This window comes from Ochotona princeps, chromosome 1 (genome assembly GCF_030435755.1).
Source record: "Ochotona princeps isolate mOchPri1 chromosome 1, mOchPri1.hap1, whole genome shotgun sequence".
Taxonomy (NCBI): Eukaryota; Metazoa; Chordata; class Mammalia; order Lagomorpha; family Ochotonidae; genus Ochotona; species Ochotona princeps.
Genome location: NC_080832.1, coordinates 14,259,107 through 14,285,123, shown reverse-complemented (window position 1 = coordinate 14,285,123; position 26,017 = coordinate 14,259,107). Strand labels below are relative to the sequence as shown.

The following is a 26,017-nucleotide window of genomic DNA, read 5'->3' as shown; positions in this document are numbered from 1 at the left end:
TTTAAAAAAATCAGAGTAAATACTTAATGTCCACAAACTGGGCAGCTTATGTCCGCATTGTCCCCCATGGCTGCATGCCAGCGTCACAGCTGTCACACTTTAAGGCTTGTCCAGTCCTGCTGGGCAGGCACTCCCAGGAGGCAATGTCCATTCATTGCACCTGGCATGGAACCGGATGCTTAGTAGGTTTCAGCAAGCTAGGTAAGTGCTGATGTTGTTGGTACAAGTGCACAGAGGATGTGAAGGTTGGTGCCGTGTGCCCTGAGGTTCTGGAAGGCAAGGATCGGTATCCTTACAGCAACAGACCTTGGGGCTCGCTGAAGTCTTCGCCTAGGGTTGGTGGCTCTCATCGCCCCTGTGAGTGTAAAAAACAAAATAAAACATATATCCTAGAAAGCGATGTCATCTCGGCTCATTGAGAGAAAGTCTGTTCTCCTTTCCTGAAGTAGAGCATGTTTTCGGCCTTATGCAACTGTCTGTCCCCTGCCTTGGGCTAAGGACATCCAAGCTCCAACCACCTCCCTTAGTTTCTAAAGAAATTACTAAGTCTCCCCTGGGACAAACTCCTCTGTTTGTGATCACGCATCTTAGAGGTTAAGCTGTCAAACACTGTGACATTGGAGAGGCTGATTATGATGATCCTAAGGGAGTGGAATTGCTGAGGAAGGGACAAAAACAGAAAACCACCCCATGAAATAGAGTGTCCACACCTCAGCTGCTCTAAATCCATCATGACAGATGAATGAGCTGCTGCCCTGCAAGGGGCTGAGCCCTCCCTCTTCCTCCACTGCAGCCTTGAAGCTGTGTCCAGAGAAGAGGAGGAAAAAAAACTGGCAAGTAAGGTTTGTTTCGCTCTTCTGCCACCACGTGCAGTTACTGAGCAAGCAAGCCTGAAAGTCTGCAGCCTTGACACTTGCAACATTGAAACTCTGAGTCTTAATTATTATTCGTAGAAATACTGAGGCTGGATTCCAACAGAACATCCAAGAGCCTTCTGCAAATTCAAGTACATTTTTAGAATGTTTTTCAAAGTATAGATTGTGTTGGATGCCTTGAGTTGTGAATGGATTAGATGCGTGTTATCTCCTGGAAAGGAATGTGTCTGGAAGCAGACTGCATTCTTCCAGGGATAATTCCTTCATTGTGCTTAGCACAGGGAGTGCTCCAAGGGTGTCCTTAGAGATGGGACTTGTAGATTGTTGAATGCAAAAGGCTGTTTGTAACATATTTGCTTGCCTGATATCTAAACACTGTTCAGTTCAGAAATAACTGACACTTGATTTCATCGTCCCTGGAAAATAAGGACTAAATATCCTAATTAAAGAACAGAGGGCAAAAACAGAGCTTATGATTGTGCCAGAAGCAGAGAAGTGAGCCCCAGGAGGAATGCCTAACAGAGCGAGATTTCAGAATCCCAGGGTGTGTGTCGCTAGGCCATTTCGGTTCATTTTGTGCAGACTGGTAGGTAACTTGATTGCAAGGGTGCGGTGAGGGTGCGGGGAGTTGAGGGGCAAGCAGGAGGTGGGCTTTGTTTTCTAAAATTCGTGTGATCTTGTCTCAATGCTGACATTTTAAAGTAATAGACAATGTGAAGAACTATTTTCATTTGGATGATTTGAGTACTGGTAACTATTTAATACTTACATTTTGGTTCCTGTTGTTAGATTTAGTTCTCCTAGACCAACACAAAGTAATGTCATTTAATCTCTCCCATGCTGCACTGTTTTCTTTTGCCTTAGAACTGTGTCTTTTGCTGAGAGCAAATAGTTTCTAATTCTGACAACAAATTCACTTGCCACTAAAATTATTTCACTTTGAAACTAGCTCTTAGAAAAAAATCAGCTTAGCTTTTTCTTTTAAACAAAGTTCAAGCATACATCAAATAGTCCATTGAAAATGGAACATAATGATTTGATTTGGTGTGAAGATTCTTTTTTAATTTATGCATAATCTTTTCCTACTGTGCATTTTGCTTGGACTTTTTGAAGAACCCCTTGTATGTATGGACTTCAGAAAATGTTTTATACCAGAATAAGCTTGTTGTTCAGTTACATTTTCCATGAACTTTTCTGCAATTTGTGTGTGCTTATATGAGTGAGCATGAGTGTGTATTTGTGTGTGTGTGGTTTGCTTTGTAGAGCAAAGCAAGGCAATATTTGCAGCTGGTGACATTTTCTGAGTTTAGAGTAGGCCAGCTGGCAGACAGAGTATAGATTTTGAACAACACATAAAACACAGAGGGTACTAGTTCATGGTGTCTCACCTGGAGAAGGAAGTTCATTGTGTCCTTTTAAGGGATGTTAGGGGATGGCTCACAGCTCTCTTTAATGTTTGCCACTTTTATTCTGTGGTATGCTCCTAGAAAATGTAATCTCATACATTTTTTTAAGTTCTAGGAGGCTGAAAATATATTAGGAATATTTTGTCAGCATATATTAGAAAACAGTCAATTTTATCCCTTGTCTTATCATATCCCGTATCATAAATCAGCAAACAGCCCCCCTCCCCTCCATGGTGCTTCCTCCAGCATTCACACTGAAGTGCTCCATGTGTAAAGTATTCTGTGCGTCTTTAAATGCCCTTAAGAATATTTGCCTTGAATGTGAAAATAGAAGATTATTTTCCCAAGCTGTGTCATCTTACATTAGAACATGAAGCATAATCTCTGCTTGCCCTCAAAATGTGAGCTTAGCTTTGCCCTTCCTCCCCTCTTGGGCTGCCCTGTCATCTATGGCTGCCCAGCTTCTTGGGGTTGGTGCCTGGCTTCAGAAACGGCTGTCTCCCAGAGGACAGGATGCGTTAAGTCTCTAAAAGGATGTGCTGCCCATACTTCCCTCATCTTGCTCCCTGGCTTTACTGGGCAAACCCATCCATATCATTCTTACAGACTCTGGAAATGATGGACAGGCTAATCCATGCCACTGTGCCATGAACCCCAGAGCACCTCCTTGGAGGCGCTGGAGGCTGGGGGTGGCAATGGGTTTTAGTGGATGAATTGACCTTCAACCAAAGCGAGCTCGTGTGTTTAGCACAGGTGAAACATCCCCAGCCAAAAACCTGAAATACTCCAGCATCTGAAACATTTTGAGTGTCATGATGACACCACAAGTAGAAAATTCTATGCCATACAACTTTTCTTCAAGCTCAAAATCAGTTAACAATGACATGAAATTGCTTCTTGGGTATATGTGTAAGACAAATGAATTTCATGTTTAAACTTGGGTTCCACCTGCAAGGTATCTCATTGTATAGGCTCATGCTTTCCAACTTTGGGGGAAAAATAAAACAACTTACAATCTGAAATGCATTTTGATAAGGGATCCTCATTCAGCAGTGGAATTTCAGGCCCTATGGCTGACTCCTAGGGAGGGATGTTCTAACTGGTGGGGACTTTCTGGCCCTCCCCCAGGAACACTAGCTCGGACTTCCCTGCTCACTGGTCTGTGTTCTGGTTACTATACACACATCTGAAAGATGCTTTCAGTTACTTGCAAGTGTTATGAGAGCCTCTACTTTGGTAACAGCTGACAGTTTTGGTAAAGCAGAAACTAGGGATGGACAAATAAATGGCTGTCCCATATGACCCAATATGGCCTGTACTGTCACTTCAAAGCCATTATTTAGGACTATCCTCTGTCCAAGGGGAAGCTTAACAGCATGGCCACCAGCCCCAGTCAGATCAGCAGTGTTTTTTGTTTAATTGTATCCTTTGGAACATATCTCAGGAATGGCCTTGTTTCTTGGAGTGGGTGTTTGAACAGTGGTTAAAGCTGTCTCCTGGGATGCCTGAGACCCACATGGAACTGCCTAGCTTGGAGTCTCAGCTCCGTCCTTCATTCCAGCTTTCTGCTAATGTGGACCCTGGCAGACAGCATGTGGCATTTCAAGTGTTTGTGTCCATACCATGCACAGGATGACCTGGATTTAGTTTCTGGCCAAGCCATGTCTCTGTCTCTTTGTCTAACAGATAAATAAAATATTTTTTAGGCTAGATGGAAACATTAACCTAATCTGTTGCTTGAGATGCCTACATCCCATTTTCAGAGCTCCTGGATTCAAGTCTGGCTCTGTTCCTTATTCCCGATTTCTGGGAATGTGGAAGACCCACATTGAGTTCCCAGCTCCTGGGACAGCCTGGCTCTTGCAGGGCTTGGGGAATAAGCCATCAGATGGGAAATGTGTGTGTGTGTTTCTCTCCATTTACCTCTCTTTGCCCTTCTGTATCTGACATATTTTTTTTAAAAAAAAATAAAGCCCTTGTTTTTTGGCAAAATATAAAACCCAAATACAACAATATCTCATTGGAAGATGGCAGTTAGGAGAGTGGCAATCAGAATGTTTCCTGAGGACATGGCCAGCAGCTGCTTAGCCAGAGAGCAGGGGGCAAGTCGCCGTGCAGGACTTCATGGGCACCTCTGAGATGCGTGTTGCTCCTCACCTGCTGGAAAGGGACACCTCTGCTGCGGCCCTGGAGTGGTGGACACACAGACTGTCCTTGGAGGGCAAGAGAGATCGCTGTGGAGGTCACCATGAGGGGGTGGGGCGAAGACCCGGCCTCCTGAGCCCAAGGAGGACCCTTCCTTGCAGTCTCCATTTCATGATTGACATGATCAGTGGGTGAGGGGAAAGACATGACTCCATCACATTTTCTTCTGCCCTCACAATGACTTACTGATGTAGCTTTGTGCATAGTCAACTTTATTTGAAAGGGAATTGGCATTAAAACAAATCATTAAGTTGTTAGCTTACAGCCACTTCACAGGCATAATGGGAATAACCATTTTTAAGATGCTCTGATGGGATTTGTCCATAACCACAATGAGTGCTGTAAATTGAACTTTTTTTCCCAAGGATATTAAGTCTTCGTAAATGTGGACCTCTAGGGGTCTATACATGGACCTGAGTCAGACTTTAAGTTTTGGTTGCATGGTACAGTGGTATCAGTTTTCAATTGCATTTTTGTGCTTCTAGAAGACTTCATCTAAAGAACTCAATATCTTTTTCAAATATAAACTTTTTTACTGTTTAGATAAAAATAGAGATAGCATTTTAAGAAGAACAGGTGGCCTTAGGGAACTGAGGAACCCTAAACAGTGTGAAGGTTTACTTAACTTGAAGTCTTGTGGGAATTAGCTCATTTTGCCTTTGCTATTTAATTTTCGTCAATTGGCAGTTGCGGTACTTGGTTGTCCCCTGAAGTTTCAATGTTCGATAGCTATCTTCAGATAGAATCTTAAAAACAGGTTTTGGAAAAGTCATACTTAGATGTATTCTTTAATGACTTAGAACCATGTTATCCTATTGATGGAAACAAATGATCCAAATTGGTATTTCAGTCCTGCACCCTTAACCACCACACCACCTTAGGCACCCCCCCCAACATAAAAATAAAACTCACTTTAACACTTACACAGTGGTCGTTTTGCCAGCACACACACTAAAACTTAGATCCAGGATGTGTCTGCTGACTTTGAAACAAGCTCATGATTCAGGAATTGAACTTGAAAATATCAGAGTTCCCAGATCTTGCTTATTTTGTGAGGTTTAATGAGAACTCTGGCCCGGGACGACAGGGGAAAGCCAGAGCGACTGCGGGCGAGTGTGGGCTGTATTTGATGTTCACAAAAGAATGGAAGTGGCAGGGTGTTGCTCAGTGAAGTGTGCATTTTCAACTCACCCACAGTGGTGTCTATTGTCCTGCCTCTCAATTGAATGATGTCATGTTTCATTTAAGGCTCCTGGTGATGCTGAAGTCTGTGGTCTGCACACGAGGGGGAACAAGGCAGCGAGAAAGTTGCCAATCAGGTTTTTGTAAAGCCTTTGTGTGTCGGGTTTTGAGAGATAAAAGCTGACTCATGCAATATTTCCGCGGAAGCCGCTGCACTGACTTTAAAGGCTGCTTGTTTTACCTGATTGAGCGCTGCGTGAGGTCACCGCATCAGCGGAAAGCAGACGACAAGTGTGTGAGCCTTAGTGGGGTCCAGGTAGGTGCTACGGCCGACAATTTCTAGAAAAACCGAGGCCGGGACTCACTTGCTGCCCGCCCCCGAGTGGTGGCTGCACCAGGGCTGCAGCGGGACGCTGTCGCTGAGGCTCCGTCCCTGTCTTTGGGACCGGGGCTGGGCTGCAGCAGCTGCTGAATTTCAGATACGGCCGACTCACAATGGAGTTAGCGCACGGGATGGTTTTTTCCCCCTCCATCGAACTGCAGTCTGTCTTATAAGGTCTTTGTTTCGTTTCTGTTTGGTTTCTTTTAGATCTGTTCTTGATACTAAGTTGAAATGCTGAGAGAACTGACATCCGGGACTCTCAGGAGAAATCTGAAATCCTAACTTGTCCTGACTGAAGGCTCAACATTTTAATAGGCTTTCTCCTTGAGGTTCAAACAAGCTAAGCTGGAGGAGCAAAATAAACATTTGTAAATTTTACGCCTAGCAACTGCAGTGATAAAATTTAGTCGAGGTCCACTGACAACTAAAGTTGACTAAGTAAAGTTTTTAGTGTTTATTGCTTAAAAAATACTCTATGTTCTGAACAATAATTAGGGAAAAGGAGGCATGGGTTGTGTTAGATACTGCTGACTTTGTTCTCCTAATTTTTGAACTTAGTGATACTAACATCTTTGAAAGAAGGTAACTATTTGGTCTTCCTTTCATTAAGCACGTGTTAAATATAAAATGATTACAATTTATAATATTTAAATATTTGATACAATGGAGGTTGTGATTATCAATTTCCTTAGATGCCTTTTTCAGATCATAAAAGCAATACGTTTACTGAACAAAAGAGATATTTACATGAATATCCAAAGGAAAAAAACGATTTTTTCTGCTTGGTAAAACCATTGTTAATATTTTATTTATGTAACCTTTCAGTCTTTTGCTAATGTTAATAGTAAAGATGATGCATTTTAGTCTCAAACTTGGGGTTGTGTTCTAGTTTTTAAACCACTCATTTTACTCCACTGTATATCCTGACCACTGTTACTCCCTCCAGAACGTGGCATTTAGTCATTTTGTATTGTACTTTCTGGATAGATTTATTTACTCAGATCTGCAAAATTAGACTTACTTCATTTTCTCTTCCTCATCTTTTTTTCTCTTTTTTGAAGAACATGTGTAATGTGCTTTATAGAGGGGTTATTTGCTCAGAATGCCATCGTTAGACACTTAGCATTCTTTTCTTCTTATTCTCCTTTTTCTTTAAGGAAATATTATTTTGCTTACTACCTCCCTTCCAGCTGTGCCAAGATGTTTTTGGAGCTGTGTTCAATATAGACAGAGCTGGTATACATTACTGGCATTGTGTAGTTATTGCCTGGCGACTGTTACTTTCACACGAACAGGAAGGTGATATTTCAAGTGAGGTGGGATTGTATATTACTACTCAATCCAAATGAAAAGTGCACTTTTATGGCCTTTGCAAATCATTTTTATATTGTATCATCTAAGACCTGGTGGCACTGTATGATGGAAAAGAAAATTGCTGTTATGGGGCCGTTGCTGTGTGGGGCTTCAGCTAGGAATAAGTAGTGCAGTGGTGACAGTGACCCGCTGCTCATGACAGGGCTGGAGTCCACTGCAGGGTGGATGGGTCCTGGGAGAGCACCGCGTGCAATTGCTTCACTTCTAGGCAAGAGAAAGATTGAATGATTAGCATAGAACTCACTGGTACAGAGCCGGACTGTGCGTGGAAATCCTCTGGCCATGGAAGTCTTATTTTGTAAATGAATTTCTGCCCATCCCTCCACATCAGTTCTCACTATACACATGATTGGGGATGAATATATTCCCTCCCAAACACACACAAACATACACTCACACAGGCATGACATATACACATACATATAGGCCCGCTGGACACCTGGCACCATGTACTTTAGATGAATAGCTTATGCTCGGGTCTTCGTTTTCTGGTCTCTAAACTTCCTTTTCTGCTCTCCTATGTAATCAGTCTATATATAAGAGATAGCAAATTCAAAAATTTCTGATTTGCAGTGTACCTCTGAGCACTCTGTACTTAATGGCTCTAAAGTTTTCCTTTTCTACCTACATATTTTTAAAAAGCAATATAAGAACTTTAAAGTTGGTTTTCTGGAGTTTTTGGAAGGTAATTTTGATAGACATGGCAGTCACATGACGGTCCCTCAAAAACTTCCTGAACGTAAGATCAAAAGGTGTTTATTTTGGCACAGAAAAAATTTAAATCTATGAATACTTTTTGCTTCATATCTATTTTTCATAAAGTTGAAGACCTCAGATTCAAAGTTTTTTTGCACCGAAGTTACTTTATCTTTCTTTTGTATTTGTCTTTCTTAAAAAAATTATTTATTTTGAAAGGGTTACATAGAAAGAGAAAGACAGAGAGATCTAGTCACTAGTTCATTCCCCAGAGAGCCACATTGGTCAGTCCCGGGGTAGGGAGAAGCCAGGAGTTGAGAGCCTCATCCGGGTCTCCCATGTGAATACAGGGGCCCAAATACTTGGGCCCCTTATGCTGCGTTTCCCAGGCCATTAGCAAGGTGTTGAATTGGAACAGAGCAGCTGGGATATGAACCCATTCCTGAATGGGTTACTTGCATCAGAGGTAGTGAGTATAAAGACTGTGCCACAATACCAGACCATAAAGTATCTTTTAATTCTTTTTTCTGTGAACATTCTGATGTGTCTTCGACTTGTGCTGAATCCCATATATCATAATAGATATCATTTGGGTTATCTCTCATTGTGTGACAAATCACCCCAAAACCTAGTGGTTTGAATCAACAGTGACCATTTCTCATCTTTCATGGCTCCTGAGTGAGCAATCAGGGAGAGGCCCTGTGGGTGGCCCTGGTTTGGGCATGTTTGTGAAGTGGCAGTGGGCAGGGCAGGACCAGGCCTTTCTAGAAGGCTTCTCATGCCCACGTCTGGTGCTGTGGCTTGGAACACTCAGGCAAGAGGTGGTAGCTGCCAGGATACCTTGGGTGCTCTCCACATGTCAGCATACAACTCCTCACAAAGTTCCTCCAGCATGGTTTGATGATAATCAGGTTGTCATGTGGCAACTCAGCACATGTCCAGGGATTACAAAATTCCATCCTCCTTCACACTGTCTGTGCTTGAGGCATTGGTAGGTAGGGTCCCTGCCACATCTGGGTTCCAGTGGAAAGGAAGAAGAACATGGATGAATGATGCCTCACGTCTTGAGAAGTGGACTTCTAAAGGGCAGAGATCATTTGCATTGGTGAGAATTTAAGCAAAGGCAGTGGCACATTGAAATGGACTCAGCTGATCTTCTGTTTACTGAGATTGGTAGATAACAATTCCTGATAATTTCATTCATTTCCCCCCATATCAAATCACCACAAAGCATACCTAAAAGAAAAGTAAAGCCACAACTACATTTGCATAAAAGCTTAGGGAAATTTCCTTAGGTCTCCTTTTAACAGAGAATCCCATGTCACTCCTTAGCAAAGCCAATTTATCTCAATTCTTCACGGCCTTAACTAGCTACTGCACCCCCTCAACCGAGGCACTTGTGCTTCCTGGTTTCTGTTGCTATAAGAAAATGCTGTGGACTGCAGGAATTTTCAAACTGTGCATCACTTCGGAAGCTGGGAAGTCCCAGAGCAAGGCACCAGCAGATGGGGTATCTGGGGTGACCTGGTCGTGGTAAGTGGAACCTTCTGTGTGTCCTCACATGGTAGAAGGGGCAAGCCGGGCACTGGACCCCTTCAGGCACAGAGAGCCCTCATGACCTATTTACCTTCCAAAGGCTCCACATTCCACGCCTGTCACCTTGGTGCTCTAGTCTCAGTGTATGAATTTGGGGATGGCCACATCCATGCTTGCATAGAGCCAAGCAGCAACTTACCTGAATGGTTTAGTATCAGACTTCACAGCTTGAAGGCAGCTTTGTTTCTTAACCTTCCATCTCTGTTTGAGCAAAAACATTTTTGCACGTTGTCTTTTCCCATTCTTGATCTACTTAGACAAATACTTGCTTTACTGACTCAATTTTTTAAAGTGATATTCAGCACTGTTTTGTATGCCCTTTGGTCATGTGTTCTTTTTAAAGAGGTGGCTTCTGGGGTTACTTTGCTCTGTTTCAATGAGGTTTTTTGTACACTTGTTTGTTTGTTTACTGTTGAGTTGTAAGAGTAACCTGCATGTTCTGGATCTTAACTTTTTATTGGGTCTGCAAGTCTCTTTTACCATTTCATAGATTGCCTTTGTGTTTTAGCCAGTTGCTTCCTATGTTGTTTAGAAGTTTTATAGTTTAATAAGATTCCACTTGCTTATTTTTGCTTTTGTTGCCTATTCTTATGGTATCATATCCAAGAAATCATTGCCAACATCAATGTCAAGATCATTTCCCCTCTGTTTTTGGTAGCAGTTTTATAGTTTCCATTCTTATGTTTAGGTGTTTCATTTATTTCAATTAATTTTTGTGTATGGTATAAAATAAGGGCCTATCTTCATTCTTCTGCATTTAGATATAAGGGAAAATAGTAGATGTGTATACCATGGGCTTCTCAGTTATAGCAATAGAAGGACATTCTTCTGCTTAGGACAACATGCTTGAGCCAGGAGGACATTATGCTAAGTGATGTAAGCGAGAGAGGAGGACAAAGATTATATGATATCACTCATATGAGGAAGCTAAAATAGTGAAAGAAGATGAGAGCTGAACTGTGGTTAGAGAAATCTCAGTCAAAGGATGGAAATATTCAATAATATCAGATGAGTTAAGTTCTAGAGATGTTTGCATAGCCCAGCGCTTCTAGTTAATAATACTCAACTGTTTAGTTACAAAACCTGCTGAGAAAGTAGATCTGACATGTGTTCTTATGACAAAATAATAGTAAAGAAAGCAGAAGTATCTTTTTATAGAGAATAGATATGTTTATGGCATAAATTGTGGTGGTTTCATACGTATATATTTATCTTTAAGTCAGTTTATGTATCACAGCTTCTTAAATGTAAATCATGCCTCAAGTCTGAAAACCACAAAAAAATCATAAATGCTATCTGAATTACTTGATTCTGGAAAATTTTTAAATCTGTAATTAAAAAATCACAAAGATAGTACAAACTTCTCATAAGCCTTCACCCAAATTCCCCTAATGTTAATATCGTATATAACCATAGTACTTTGGTCAAACGTGGTAACAAGGTTTGTTTTGACTTCTTCATCACCACATAGCTAGTAAGTATGTTCTTTCAATTGAATATGCTGAACATCTACAAAAAGTAAGTTGTACAGCTGTAGTCCCAGTACTGTCATGAAAACAGCAATCAGGTTGGTATTTTAGAAAACCAAGAAGTGAAGGCATATATTGCTATGGCGTGACCTTAAACTCTTGAGTTCTCCGGTATGTTAGCAGCGTTGGGGAGATAGATGCTTCTTGGGGACTTCGTACTGTCTCTGTAATACATAAATGTGCATTTTTAAACTTTGAAATTTAAGTCACTCCATCAGTTGTTTGCAACTTGGAGCCTTTGCCTGGATCTGGTTTCTTATTAAATGAAATGTTGTGGGTTGAGAGTGTGGCTTCATGCTTATTCTAGAGTCTTTCTGTGTCCTTCTGCCCTGTGAGTCATAAGGAACTACGAAGTTCTCATTATTCATTGGTATTGAGCGCAGCACATTCTCTCGAATTCCATAATTGCCCTGCCGAAGAAATCAGTCTGGGCCTCTGCTGTCTAGAATAGCAATGAGCACAACTTGAAAAACCCTGCCTAATGCTGTGCCCTCCTGGGAGGAGACTTTCTGACTGGCCGTGTGTCTTTCTGGGAGATGTGACAGGGAGCCGTGGGCTCTGGAACCCACGAGACCTCATCCTCCAACCATAAATATGGTCAGAGGGTACCATGGAAAGTTAGGCATTAAACACAAGTCAACCTGAGAAACAAGTTAGAGCTGGGAACATTGTTTTGGTTTCTGGCAGTAACATTCAGAAAACAATTAAAATGATGGAAATTGGAAGAGCAAAGAAACAAAGTCAAGGAATTTGAGCTCTTTTAACTGGAAATACGTTAGGGAGGGGAACCTAGAAGATAAAATGTATGGAAGCTGTCTGGCCATGATTTCCTTATAAAAAGGCTGGCACAAAGGGAATATTCTATTTTTGTGGCTTTGAGGCTAACAAGGACATTTGTAAGAATCAAGGCGATGCCAAGGCCTCTAAGGTGCTTCCACTCTCCCACCTCCAGGCCTAGAACCCCATCCTCACAATGGGTGGAGCCAACTTACTTTAGGGTAAATCTGTGGTCATGAGATCCACCTGATGCAAGCCTTTAGGAATGTTGGTGAAGAGGTTCTTGAAAATTATTACGTGAACAGCCCTGTGTTTGGGATTTCAACAGAGAGATCAGGAGAAGGGTAGTAGGAAATTACATAAACATTAATACACCTGCCAGCATCTTGACTCAAGCACAGGCACAAGCATTCATACTCTAACATTTGTCTGAGTGTGTCAGTTCATCATGGAAAAGCCTTTGCTACAAAAGTTCTGTTTTTGCACATTCCTAATATAAGAGGACGTCAAAAGGTTTGTAGAAAAAAGAAATTAAAAGATAAGTTTAGTGAAAAAATTAATTCATTAATTGAATATTTCTCATACTCCTTATTAATGAATGAAATTTTTAAAAAGACAAATTTTGTGTTGCATGACTCTCCTCGTTCCCTATTATTTGAACAAATGTGAATAAGAAGGTAAATTTAAGACATGCAAAATAATATAATTATGTAGACTACCTCTAGATCAGCATTATCCAACTGAAATATGCTTATGGGCCATACAAACAATTTTTAAAATATTTAAAAAGATTTATTTGAAAAAGTGACAGAGAGGGATAAAGAGCTCCCCCATCTGCTGGTTCATTCTCCAAATATCCCTAACAGCTGGCTTTGAGCCAGACCAAAGCCTAGAGCTCAGAATTTCATCTGGGTCTCCTACATGGGGGATGGGGTCTCAAGTACTTGCGCTGTCGTTAGCAGGGGCTAGATTGAAAGCAGTGTAGCCGGGACTTGAACCATCATGATACGGAATGTGAGAATCATCAGCAGCAACCTGACCACTCAGTAGGTGTGATTTTTAATTTTCTAGTAACTAAATTGGAAAAGCAGCATGAAATTGGAGAAAATAATTTTGGTAAGAGTTTGAGTCATTGGGCCAGGTGGTTGTATAACAAGGGAATTCTCTGTCTGTGGTACCGGCATCCCATTTAGACACTGGTTCTAGTCCCAGCTGCTCCACTTCCAATCCAGCTGCCTCTTTGTGCCCTGGGAAAATATCAGAGGTGGCCCAAGTCTTTGGGCTTCTGCATTCACATGGGAGACGTGAAGAAAGCTTCTGGCTTCTGGCTTGAGATCAGCTTAGCTCCAGCCACTGCAGCCACTTGGGAAGTGAACCTGCAGATGAAAGATACTCCTCTTGTCTCTCCCTTTCTACAAAATCTGCCTTTCAAATAAAAATAAATTAATTTTATAAAGAGTATTAGTCACTATTCTAAAATGTTATTTCAGCATGTGATTAATATAAACATTCTTTGTGCATTTTATCCCTTTTTCTACATCATTGAACTCAGGTATGTGTTTGACACAGCACATCCGTTTCAACTGGCCACTTCTTAAATGCTCCATAGCCATATGTGGCCAGTGGCTACTGTGTTAAGCATGTTGCCCTGGGAAAATGTGTTCATCATTAAGGAGTTGTAACAGAAAACAGCGGACAGGACAGGTTAAAAATCTTCAATTATTTTGAGGGAGGTGAGAACAAGACTAGACGGTTTTTATGAGATACATTTCCATATATGAGAAAACTGTAATTATTGTCTAGCAATGAATCACCATAAAAGATGACATCCATTAGCAAATATACTCTCATATTACCTGTTATTATACAGCCTGCCTTTTAATGTTTCACTTGTGTCATTGGTAATTTCCAAAGGTATTTAGTTTAGACTAGCACATTTGGCTCAATACTAAAGACACCAATATCTAAGACTTTGGGTTTGTATAGAGTGCTTGGTTAGCAGGCCAAAAGGTAAGCTGCATTCAGTGTGCCCAGACCTGTGGCCTGGTACAGGCAGAAAAGCCCAACTTGGCATAGTTCCAAAGCTAGGATGGACTACCAGTCTGGCCTAAGTTTTACATCCTACTTTCCCCCACCTCTAGCAGGGTTCTGAAAGGCACTCATACTCCTAGCAGCCCAGCATGTACCTCATTAAAAAAAAAAAAAAAAGATTTTATTTCCTGTCTGATCCCTCAGTCTCAGTATGGGCTTTCTAACTTGGTGAGAAAGTAATGAGAGAAAAGAAATGATAAGAAACGAATGAGTCTCTACTATGTTGTTTTTGTTTTTTGGCTTTTTTTTTTTTTTTTTGGCAGGGGGAGGTGTGGTGATAAGGTGTATGTATGTATTTGAAAGGCTGAAGGGCAAAGAGAGAGATATTTTTTCCATCTGCTGGTTCAGTCCACCAGATGGCCAGGACAAAGCCAGGAGCCTGGAACTGCATCTGGGCCGCTGTGTGGCTGGCAGGGGCCAAAGCACTTGGGCCAGCTCTCACTGCTTTCCCAGGCAGCTTAATGGGAAGCTAGATCCAAAGCAGAGCAGCCAGAACTTGAACTGGGGCTCTCATGTTTGATGCTGACATCACAAGCAGCCGTAACCCAGTGCATCACAGTGACAGCCTTATTGTATTAGTTTTTGAACTAACCCCGATAATGAATGCAGCATTAAGGTTTATGTAATAGTTCTCTGAAAGACTGACCCATGTCTAGACAGAATATCAGAACTTGCCCTGGAGGCCAGTACCCAGCGGTAGGAGGGATGGGCTGTTTGATCTTGCTTTTGATGGATGTTCTAGCCTTTCAGATAAATATTTCCACCTTTCATGTGGTCCCAAATCAGCCCCCTTGGATTCCTGCGACCTTGAAGAATCTTCATAAAGTTCCCATGTTAGCACTCATTTCCTGTGTTGAGATCAACTTAATGGTGACAGTTATGGTAGATGCCAGCGGGAAGAAAACCTTGCTATGTGAAATACCCATGATGTTGTGAACACCAGTCCCCAGCAGGGGCAAGCATCCTTTGCTGCAAAGCATGCTGAAATATATGACTACATCTTGGACATTTGCCACACTCAAGTTGAATCAAGGTTTTTGGGTCAAGTGCATCTTAACAACTAACCGATCGATGTTTTATAGGCCATAAAGTTGTTGTAGCACAAACAAAAGAAAAACCTTCAATTTGCTGCAAACTCATACCAGCTATAGTGGTTATGTAGAAAAGCATTTCTTAACGTATTTTCCCTTTTCCGTGCCTTCTGGTTGATCCAGAATCGATTTTTATATTCAGAATTTTATTTTGCATTACTTTTGCATTCATAGAAAAAGTCAGGGACCAATGCATGGCACAGCAGTTAAGATGCTGCAACATATAGCAGAGTGCCTGGGTGTGATTCCTGGCTCCATTTCCAAGTCTAGCCTTTTGCTCATGTACAGCTGGCAGGTAGCACATAATAGCTCAAGTGTTTGGGTCCCTGCCACCCACATGGAAGACCCAGATAAAGTTCCTGCTTCTTGGCTTCAGCCTGGTCCAGCTCTGGAAGTTGCAGACATTTGAGGAATGATGGAAAAATCTCAGTCTCTCTCTCTCTTTAATAGTTTGCAAAAAGTGTGTAGAAGGTTAAGTCTTGATGGATTCTTTGTATTCTAAAGACGTTGGTACAAACTGACCTGAATTATACTCAAAGCTATAAATTCATATTCCTATCAAAAAGTGATAGTTAATCTATGTTCTTATTCCTGTGTCACTTATGACCTTCCCAAAGCATAAGTTTTACTTTTTTTATTTTTCTAACAAAACTGTCAATGTAGGTGCTGTTAATGAGGTGCGCTGCTGTGCCATAAAGCACTCTGTTCCTAAAATCCTGAGCTCCAGTCCTGTTGCTGTGGGAGGAAATGCTGATTCTGCTTTACAGGGGAAGATGAGAACTTGGCATTCCCTCAAATGCTTCTCCAACTTTGCTTTTCCTGTTGGCCCCTTTTAAAAGGACCCCAGATCATACAGTACTGCTGTGGGGATTAAGTGACCTTTTTGACTTCACATACGGTCTCTCATGTTCTCTTCTAAGCAGTAACAGCCTCATTTCTCATAATTCCTCTCCTAATTTGGCTTCTGCATTTATGATGTAATTGTCTAATTACACTATCATTTTGTAGCATTCCCTGTGGAGTGTGATAGTTAATCAAAGGAACTCTCTAATAACGCAATTCCATAAATGCCACGAATGGAGTGCTGGTTTTTAAAGAAAAGATTTAGAAAAATGTTGTGGTGAGAAGTCATGTTTTAAAGAGGTGTGGTATTAATATTTCAGGATATTTTTTTCTTGCCTGGTGTAGAAAACCACCATCTGTGTGAACAGAGAAAGGCTGAGTGGTCACCATCTATGCAGTTGAGCAATGGTGCTACCATGAGTCCAGCTTACTGTGTTGTGGAATTGTGGTGGAATACTTAAAGTCCTAAGCGGTGTTTCTCATAACTCTTGAAGAATCACTCAGGGTCCTTTTTAAAGCACTTCTGGTGCTTTGTGGAAGTGGGTGGGTTCCTTGTGGTCTGACTGCTGAGCCTTTGATTTCATAAATCTGGATTAATCTGCCTATGAGTCATTCCAGAGGGTCACCCTTTGAGACTAAGGCCAGTTGTTGTGTTTCCCCAACTCTAATAAACCTAATGAACACACTATGATTGAATTAAAATGCAGATTCCTGCTCCCTGGGCCCAGGACAATGCCCAGATCTCTGCGGGTCTAGCAGGCTCCCAGGTGATGCTTTTCGTAACTCCATTTTTACATTGTGATGCAGCACAGGTACCTTTGACTCACCTGCCGTGGCTAATACGGCTGCCTTCTGGTGACTGACTACACACACATGGGCTAGGTTTTAGCCTTTCGCTTCCCACCTTGCTTATCTTGTTCTATTGCTGTTTTCTTTCATGCATGTAGATGGGCACCAATTGGCTCTCAGAGGCCCGTCAGCTGTAGCTGAAATTCCAGATCCCAAGACGACAGCCCAGCACACCTGTTCCCCAGGACCCAGAACCATGGAGCTCTCCGACAGTGACCGACCCGTCAGCTTCGGTTCCACCTCCTCCTCGGCTTCTTCTCGGGACAGCCATGGTTCCTTTGGTAGCAGAATGACCTTGGTTTCCAGTAGCCACTTGGGCCTATTTCACCAAGATAAGGAAGCAGGGGCCATCAAACTGGAATTGATGCCAGCAAGGCCATTTTCCAGCAGTGAGCTGCCAAGGGATAGCCCTGCTGGGCAACAGAACATGGATGAGGACAGCACAAGGCAGCCCAGCGCCCAATGGAGTGGGGACACAAGTGGAGTGCCTGAAGCCCCTGCGGACTCTGCCACCAGCCCCAAGCTCCTCTATGTGGATAGAGTGGTCCAGGAGATTCTAGAGACTGAAAGGACCTACGTGCAGGATTTAAAAAGCATCGTGGAGGTAAGCCAAACTTGGCTTTCAAAGGTGGTTCATGCAGGAGATATATGCTTGCCAAAGCAAGTGTTGGGAGTGGGCCTCCTGGGGTGCAGCGGCATGCTGAAAACTCCAGCCGTAATTTCAGAGAAATCCTCAAGCTGTGCTCACAGGCTAAAATCCTTTTGGTATTTGTACTAACAAATGATTTATGTGTTGGGAGCAAGAATGATGGTGTTGTGGCTGTAACAGAATGGTGTCTTTGTAAGTCCTGTGCCGAGTAGCTCAGAGTTCCTTACGCATGGGAGAACAGATGAGGATGGAGTAGGGCTTCCAGCCTCCTCATGTATGAGTGTCAGGTGTACTTTACTCCAACCGTCAACTACTTTGACCTTAAGCACAACTCTTTCTTGGTGCCTGAGAGCTTCTAAAGCTATGGAAGCGTGGGTTCCGCCTTCAGAGATGGGGATTTCACTGCTGGGGATGGTGAAATTGTTGCATGGCCCTGGGAGATTCTTGGGGTACTCAAGCTGGGAGTCACTGAGGTGTGCTGGGCTGGTGTTTGTGTGAAGGAACTGAAAAGCAGTGAACAACCACAGATGGTGGACTTTGCCTAGCCTCAGGTTTTCCTTTCTGTTCACTTTTAGAGTAAATAATTTTACTTAAATCATTGCATGCAAATAATTAGTGTAATTACATATCACTTGCGTGAAGTCTTCTATGTACTGAGCTCAGCTCATGTGCCAGGTCACATCCCGTGGGAATTCAGTGAGTCACCTGGCTGTGATTTAGAGGCTGGTTTTCAAGGATCAAGTAAGAATCAGCAGAGGAACCCAGATTTAACTTATTCACAATTTGTGATTAAATTTGTTAGCATTTCAAGGGTGAAATTACATATGCAAATTACACTCACTTCGCTACCTTGAAAAATGCCCAGTTCTTTTCCTTTGCTTGTAACTGTCTCCCGTTTTAGACCGTCCCTCTACAACATTTTTCAGAGCCTAGCCGAATGTGAGCTGATGAATATGTTCTCCACAAATGCATTCATTCCTAGAACTTCACAGAAATCTAAAGCCTGAGCATGATTGAGTTCCACACATGGCAGAACCAGACACTGTCTGCTAAAAATAGTTAGGACACAACTTCCCGGTAAAAATAGAAAAGTCAACTGATGCTCAACCAAAACAATATGTGGCACCAAATGTAAAATAAAGTAAACCAGTTTCTCTCTTTTTTTAATTTCAAACATGATGTCATTTGTACTCAAGAAGAAATACCTGTGAAATTTCAACAATCGCTCAGGAACGCATGGTTGTTTAAAGTTTTCTTTGATCTAGTTTCTTCCTTCTATCTTTCCTGGAAACTTTTCTGCCTAATCAAAACTCACCTAGTGAAACATTTAGTTACTGAGCTGTATATTTTGTGATGTTGGTTGGTCAACATGGGTGAGAAGAAGTAAGGTAAGATACAGATGAAAGAACACAGAAGACAAAATTTTTTTTCCCTCAGAAAGTTCCAGTGTAAGTTTTATTTGAAGCTGTGCAAACGTTCTTGCCTGTGATTGGTCAGCTTTTTCTACAATGGCCAGATAATAAATAATTTAGCCCAACTAGGCCTTATGTTCTGTGTCACAACTGCTCAACTTGGCCATTGCAGCTCAAAGGTAACTGCAGGTACAGCATTCAATGTACAGGCCTGGAAGTTCCGCCACACCCCTAGAGCCCCACTTAACAGGAGGCTGTGTTAGACAAGCACCTGCTCCACAGGATTCTTGTGAGAATGAAGTTAGATAGTATTGAAAAGATAAGATAGCGGTACCTTGCACAAGGTACACAATTAACAAGCAGGAAATGCCATCATTGCCACCGCCAGTGGCCTTAGAATAATTGGCTGGTTGAGAATGGTCTCAGTATGCTTTTTACCAAAAGTCTCCCACCAAAAAATCAAATTATTCAATTCATTACGGCAAAAATTCAAGTAGGGAACAAATTGAACACAGGAGGTTCCACCGCTAATATTTTGAATGAAATTGGATCAATGTTAAAGTGCTTGCTGAAAACCCACGGATAGTGACAAGAGAAGAAGGCAGCGGGCCTGGGCAGTGACTGGGGAAGCAGAGTGACTGGGAAGCTGGGCAGGAAGGCACAGGCATCTGGGGTAAATGTACTTTTGTTCCAGAAGTCACTTGAATGTTCTGTCTTCCATCAAAAATGAGTGAGTGGAAATCCTTTCTTCATCTCCAGGGTCACTTCTATCAAAATATCATAACTTCCACAGAATGGTTTCACAGAAGAACTGAGCCTGTTGTCAATCATTCTTTTCCTTATGTTGGAAAGACAGTTACAGAAAGAGGGAAGGAGAGAGAAAAAGGAAGAGAGAGAGGGAGGGAAAGAGGGAGTGAGTGAGGGACGGAGGAAGCAAGAGAGAGACAGAGAATCTTCCATCCTTTGGTTCATTTCCCAAATGGCTGCAGCTGCTGGAGTTGGGCCATTCCAAAGCCAGAAGTCTAGAACCAGGAGCTTCTTCCAGGTCTGCCTTTTGGATGCAAGGGCCCAAGGACTTTAGCCATCCTCTACTGCTTCCCCAAGTCGTTAGTAGGGAGGTAGATTGGAAATAGAGCAGCTGGAACTCAAACCCATGCCCATATGGGATGCCAAAGCCCCAGCTGGAGATATAACCTTATACACCCCCATGCCTGCCCAAATCATTACTTTTTTTATGAAGCATGACCAATTGTTTTTCCACTTGCAGTAATGCTACTCAATGAGTACTACAATCTGGGTGTTCTTTGAGTAATTCCAAAATTTTATTTATTTGAAAGACAGATGGACAGATGGAGGAAAGAAGGGAAGGAGACAGAAAAAGAGAGGTCTTTCTTCATGACCCAAATTTCCACAACAGTCCGCACTGGACCAGGCTGCAAACCGAAGGCAGACACCCCAACAAGCTCTTCCCCATGGGCAGTAGGGTCTCAAGTGCTCAGGCCCTCCCAGATGCATTAACAGGAAGCTGTATCAGAAACAGAGTGGCCAGGACTAAAACTGGAGTTTTGATACAAATGGTTTTAACCTGCTGTACCACACTGCTTGCTCCTGGTATTTTTTCAAAACACAAATTATTGATTCCTTTCACATCTCTGCCTTGATCTGTGTCTGACATATTTTTGTAATTCTATACTTGACTTCCCTAACATTCTCTGTTTCTTTTTAATGCAGACTAATGGTTGTTCATTTTATATTGTGGTCAGTTCTTACATTGCCTAAGAGACAGATTTTCTTCCAAGTTGGCTTCTTCTAAAAAAGAACAGTTTCTGTGGGGGAAAATCAACCTCACTGCTCGTAGAGATAATTCAGTTTTCTGATTTTTAAAATGTTTTGATGGGACATTAAAGTCTGATTTTATAATATGCATGAATACCTGTAATGACTGGTTCAGTGTGACTGGTATGTCCAGCACCATGTTGCATGTATGCAGTGGCACAGCTTCTGACTTGGTCTACTTAGCTTGATCAAATCCCATGAGTCGCATTCCTTGGCCATCATTCTCAGATTCATTTTCCTGGTGATACATTTTACCTCTGTGCTGTGAGCATGTCAGCATCACAGCTGAGGGTGGAGTTTTGTTCTCAGAGTTTGTAAGTGCTGATCTTTTGGTGAAAGTCATTGCTACACATTCACTGCTCTGAAAGACATTATGCAAACGATGACTTGACATGGTGCCCTTCTCCAGTCCCTGGCCTCTGCTGTGTGATAAGGTTGAACACACATACACAAAGAATGTGCTTTTTCCTTTCCCACTCCACTTACAAATTCAGAAATCTCTAATACTTTCTGAAAATTGAAAAAGAGCATTGCTTTTATCCTGTTGCCCTTGTTTCCTTGTGTTCCTTCTCTGCATCCTTCCATCTGGACCTATCCTCTCTTCTCCCTTCCCTCATGACCACTGTGGTGACCCCATCTCTGTTCCTATGCCCCACATCCTAGTTACTGACTTCTGCACACTTGACCTTTGAGAGAGGCAAAGATGAGGGCTCAACTATCACTCCTGCCCAAAGGAACAATGGAGCTGTTATTTCATTTTTATATATAACTCCTCAGCATATTTAAAGATAAAATGAGATAATAAATATGAAAGCACTTAAAAAGTAAAATAGCTAGTGATATAATTGTGGAAAAGTAGAAATTCATAGTTGGAGCATAGAAAATAAAAGCCTTTTTCATGTTTAATGGGACCTCAGACTGACTGAGCGGGACCTATTATGGGTAGAGTGTGTTTCTTTTAATCTTTCCAAATCTTCTACAAAAAGAGTCTTTGAGCGTCTCATAAGATCTGGCTTCAGATATAGTTCGTGACCTGTTTTAGCATTTTAGTGAAGTTTTAAAATAGTTGCTAACATTTTAAGACTGTGTGATTAGAAGTTGCATTCCTACTATCAAATGGCATCTTTGAACTCTGATAGATGCTACATTAAGCCATCGCTTAGGACGTGAGTTTGGTGAAAAGGGGGAGACGGTATGTTGTAGATTTTTGTTTGTCTATTTTCTTCCATGGCTAAGGAACTAAAATCCTTTCCAAGTACCTTTACTCATAAACTGTCTAAGAAGTTAAGAAATGAAAAATTGTAACCCCAACATTGACAATGCACACAGCCAGAACTTCAGGACTCAGATTTACTCAACAGTGGTAGTGAAACAGGGGTGGAAATGGTGACCCTCGCTGGTGGACTCTTGTGTCATTAAGTCTGTGTGGACCCTCTGTTCAATGAGTGACTGCAGAGTGTCAGGACAGGAAGGAGCAGGGAAGGTGGCCCATGACACCGTACGCTCTTAGCACTGATGGTGTAGAGTTAGTAAGCAGGACAACTGTGCTGCTCTTGGAAAGTGAGCCTTCTTCAGATTTATGCCTGATGAGAGAAGGATGCCCAGCCACAGGGCTTGGGAGGCTGTGCAGTGAGTTCTCCATGCCCTCTGCCTGACACTTAGCTCCGAGTGCGGTGAGAGATTTGTTACTGGATAATCTGAGTTGGATCTTGTCCTAGAGCACCCCTCACTGGAGGACACACCATGGAGTGTGGCAGTGGTGTCTGATAAACACAGTTTCCCCAAAGCATGCTGGAGAAACAGAGTGGAAAGGGTGAAATGTCTCTGCTTCTCTCTCCGTGGTTGTAACTGAGTGCTTGTATAATTAGCCCTGGACCAGCGCTAATTGCTCTGCAGAAATGTTGTGTGTCAAGGGACAAGGCTGATGAGAAGAGAGCTGTCACTGACTTTATTGTCTTTTTATTTGTAGATGTCCTCGCTTCGTACTTTCCCTGCAGCTTAAATAACGTTTATTGTGCTAACACTTTTTACGAGGGTCATTTGGACCCTAGTGTTTTTAACACTGAGGGGAAAAACATGTTTGTTGCTGGAATGAAGAACCTGGCAAGGATGAATTCTAACAAGTTTTGTTAGGTGGGTGGCTTTATGAGGCACTTACACTGTAGGACTTGGTTCTCTTTCTCCTTTGTGGAGTTTGAGCACTTTTATGTGAATTAGTCTCTTTTTCTTCTAAGAGTTTTTATTATAATGCGTGAATGTGATCTTTCTTAAAATCATTTAAGATGGGCCTGGCATGGTAGCCTAGAAGCCAAAGTTCTCACCTTGCACACACTGGGATCCCATATGGGTGCTGGTTCTAATCCTGATGGCCCTGCTTACCATCCAGCTCCCTGCTTGTGGCCTGAAAAAGCGCTCAAGGACTGCCCAAATCCTTGGGACCCTGCACTCATTAGGGAGACTCGGAGAAGGCTCCGGGCTCCTGGCTTTGAATTGGCTCAGCTCTGACCATCGCGGCCACTTGGGGAGTGAATCAACAGATGGAAGATCTTCCCCTGTCTCTCCTCTCTGTATACTGTTTTTCTAATAAAAATAAAATAAATCTTTTTTAAAAAATCATTTAAGATCTATAATCATTTAGAAGTAAACTGGTTCATTAGTTTACTTTTTATGTTATTCCTCAAAGTATACCTCTAATCACTCTTCATAATTCCCAAATCTCTCTTGATTCATTTCCATGCTTCTTTGCATGATTGTTATTGCTATTGCTGTTATGGCCACTTCTTCCCCTCTCAGCCCCGCTCTCATCTCTCACGCCACCCCATCCCAAACCCTGCAGTAGCAGCACAGCTTAGAGGATGGCCATGGGGACAGATGCTGATTCCTCTTTCTTCCCCCTGCAATCCTGGGAGGGAGGGTGGATGTAGAATTACTCTTTCAGTCCTTTCCTAATAGGTTTTGAGTGTTCTGGAAATACCTTCGGATTGATTGTTACATGACCAAGGAAAGTGGTTCCCAATGGAGAGTGTTCAATAAATGCAAAAACACTTAAGGTTTGCTGAGTTGCTGCACAAAAGTAGCTACTGCGGACCAGCACTGTGATGCCTACACAGCTGGCATCCTATAGAAGTATCCATTTGAGTCTCAGCTGCTCCACTTCTAATCCATCTCCCTGCTAATGTGCCTAAGAAAGCAATGGCAAATAAGTGGAGTGCTTGGGCCCCTGCAACTGACAGGATGATCTCAATGACGTTCCTGACTCCTGATTTTGGCCTGGCTCAGCCCTGGCTACTGCAGCCATATGAGGAATGAACCAATAAGAGGAATCTTTTTCTTTCTCTCTCCTCTTCTCTTCCTGTCCCTCTCTGTCCTTTCCTCTCCATCTCTCTGTAACCCTGCCTTTCAAATAAGTTGATAAATCTTTTTAAGTACTGGCAATACATAAGTTCCTATATACCAGTGATGGATGCCAAGTTAGGTTATTTTCTCTAAACTTTATGGCCAGATATTGGGCCAAAATTTAGGGGAAGAAACTCAAATATCAGGTTCTCCTGGGAGCAGAATAGACAGTGTCCTGTACCACCTTAAGTTTTTTAACCATAATATCACCTCATTAGACCTCAACAGTTACAACTTCTTAATTGTCTACATATCTGTATGTCTCAATAAAACAAACACCAAGAAAGGAGGGCATCTGTAGTACTAATATTTGAGTACTTACCATGTGTGTATCGAGCACAATATTAGCCACTTGTGTCCCATCATGTGGGTGCTGTTGCAGTTGCCATGCAGAATGGACAGAGTAGAGCCAGCTCATCCTAGGTCACCTTGATGATTATCAGTAAAGTTGGACCTGGAACCTGGGTCTCTTTCCAAAATCCACTCCCATCACTATTGTGTACACTGCTGTAGCTAGCACATCTCTTTGAGACTCTCTTAAGGATGGGAAACCTTTTTCTTTTATTTTTGGCCAGGGGCCATTTGGATATTTATAACATCATTCATGGGCCAAGCACAACTTACCAACTTACCAATTAACCTGCAATAGATTTATTGAATTTCAAGTCCCTCCTGCAGTTGCTTTGGTAGGGCTGCACCAGGAGATACTGTGGGACTTATATGCTCCCCAGGCCGGACGTTCCCCACCCCTGCAACAGCAGGTGCATAGCTTTTAGCCATCTTCCTAACCTTTCTGTGGCAGGCACAGTAGCACATGGACTTCCAGATCCGATTTTTCTTGGTTTTGGGAGATACTCGTATGTGATATAGGATGTTGAACAGCATACCTGGCTTCTCCCATTAGCTGCTAACAGAACGACTGCCATCCCCTCTTGTGACAACTAGAAATATTTTCAGACATTGCCAAATTCTATAAGGCACAAGATTGCCCCTGGTGGATAATTACTGCTCTAAAGAGTAGTAAGGATTGACTAGGCTACAGAAACACATAGATGCCCAAATCTGTGGCTTAATACTACAGAATTCTACTTCTCCTGTCATGGTCCTTTAAGAGCCTAGGTCATTAGGAATGGCCTGCTCCATGCAGTCATCTAGGATCCTGGCTTAGCAGGCTCTGCCATCTCGAGCTTGCAAGGTTGCTGCGCTCCTCAGCGTCTTAGACAGCTTATATGAAGGGCAGGAGCATACGGACACCACATGGAGGCAGTTTCTGGTGTTCAAGTGTACAAAATGTGCAAGTAACATGACATCCCTTCTCTGGACCCCCTGATAAGAATCTTTTTATGAGGCCACATGAACTCTTAAGGAAGCCCAGCCTCTGTAACCCCAAAAAAGGTAGGAAACGTTTTTGTACTGCAGTATGCATTATATATGATTAAGATATTCTCACTGTAGACTCTCCATTCCTAAAAAATAGGAAAGCAAGAAAGAATTTGGTAGTGCTTTCCTGCTGAGATTGTACATTTTTCTCTGTATATAAATAACCCCACAGAATATCTTAAATGATCTCTTTGATCTCAGAGTGGAGTCAGACCCATTTGTCCTCGTATTATTTCTCCTCTCTGTCTTCTTAGAAACTTCCATTATCCCCTTTCTCTATTGCTTTCCCATTAGTTTTACCTCTCTCCCTCCTTAAGTTGTCCTACTCATTGCTATCTATTTGGCCTGCCAGGAAGGCCCTGCTAGCAGTGTAGCATTCCAGGCTAAGATGAGCCTTCTGAGCTGGACTAACCCAAAGCCTGGGACTGTGCCTATCTGGAGAGTGTTC

General features: G+C 42.3%; 1 protein-coding gene across 1 annotated transcript in view; it reads left to right on the top strand.

The window, feature by feature from the left end:
• PLEKHG1 (pleckstrin homology and RhoGEF domain containing G1) overlaps nucleotides 1-26,017 on the top strand; it is a 211,655-nt gene that overhangs the window by 113,887 nt on the left and 71,751 nt on the right. Inside the window, exon 3 of the mRNA XM_004598357.3 lies at nucleotides 16,995-17,500. Coding sequence (XP_004598414.2) covers nucleotides 17,093-17,500 — 408 coding nt within the window. The 5' untranslated portion in view covers nucleotides 16,995-17,092. The remainder of the gene's footprint in view (nucleotides 1-16,994; nucleotides 17,501-26,017) is intronic.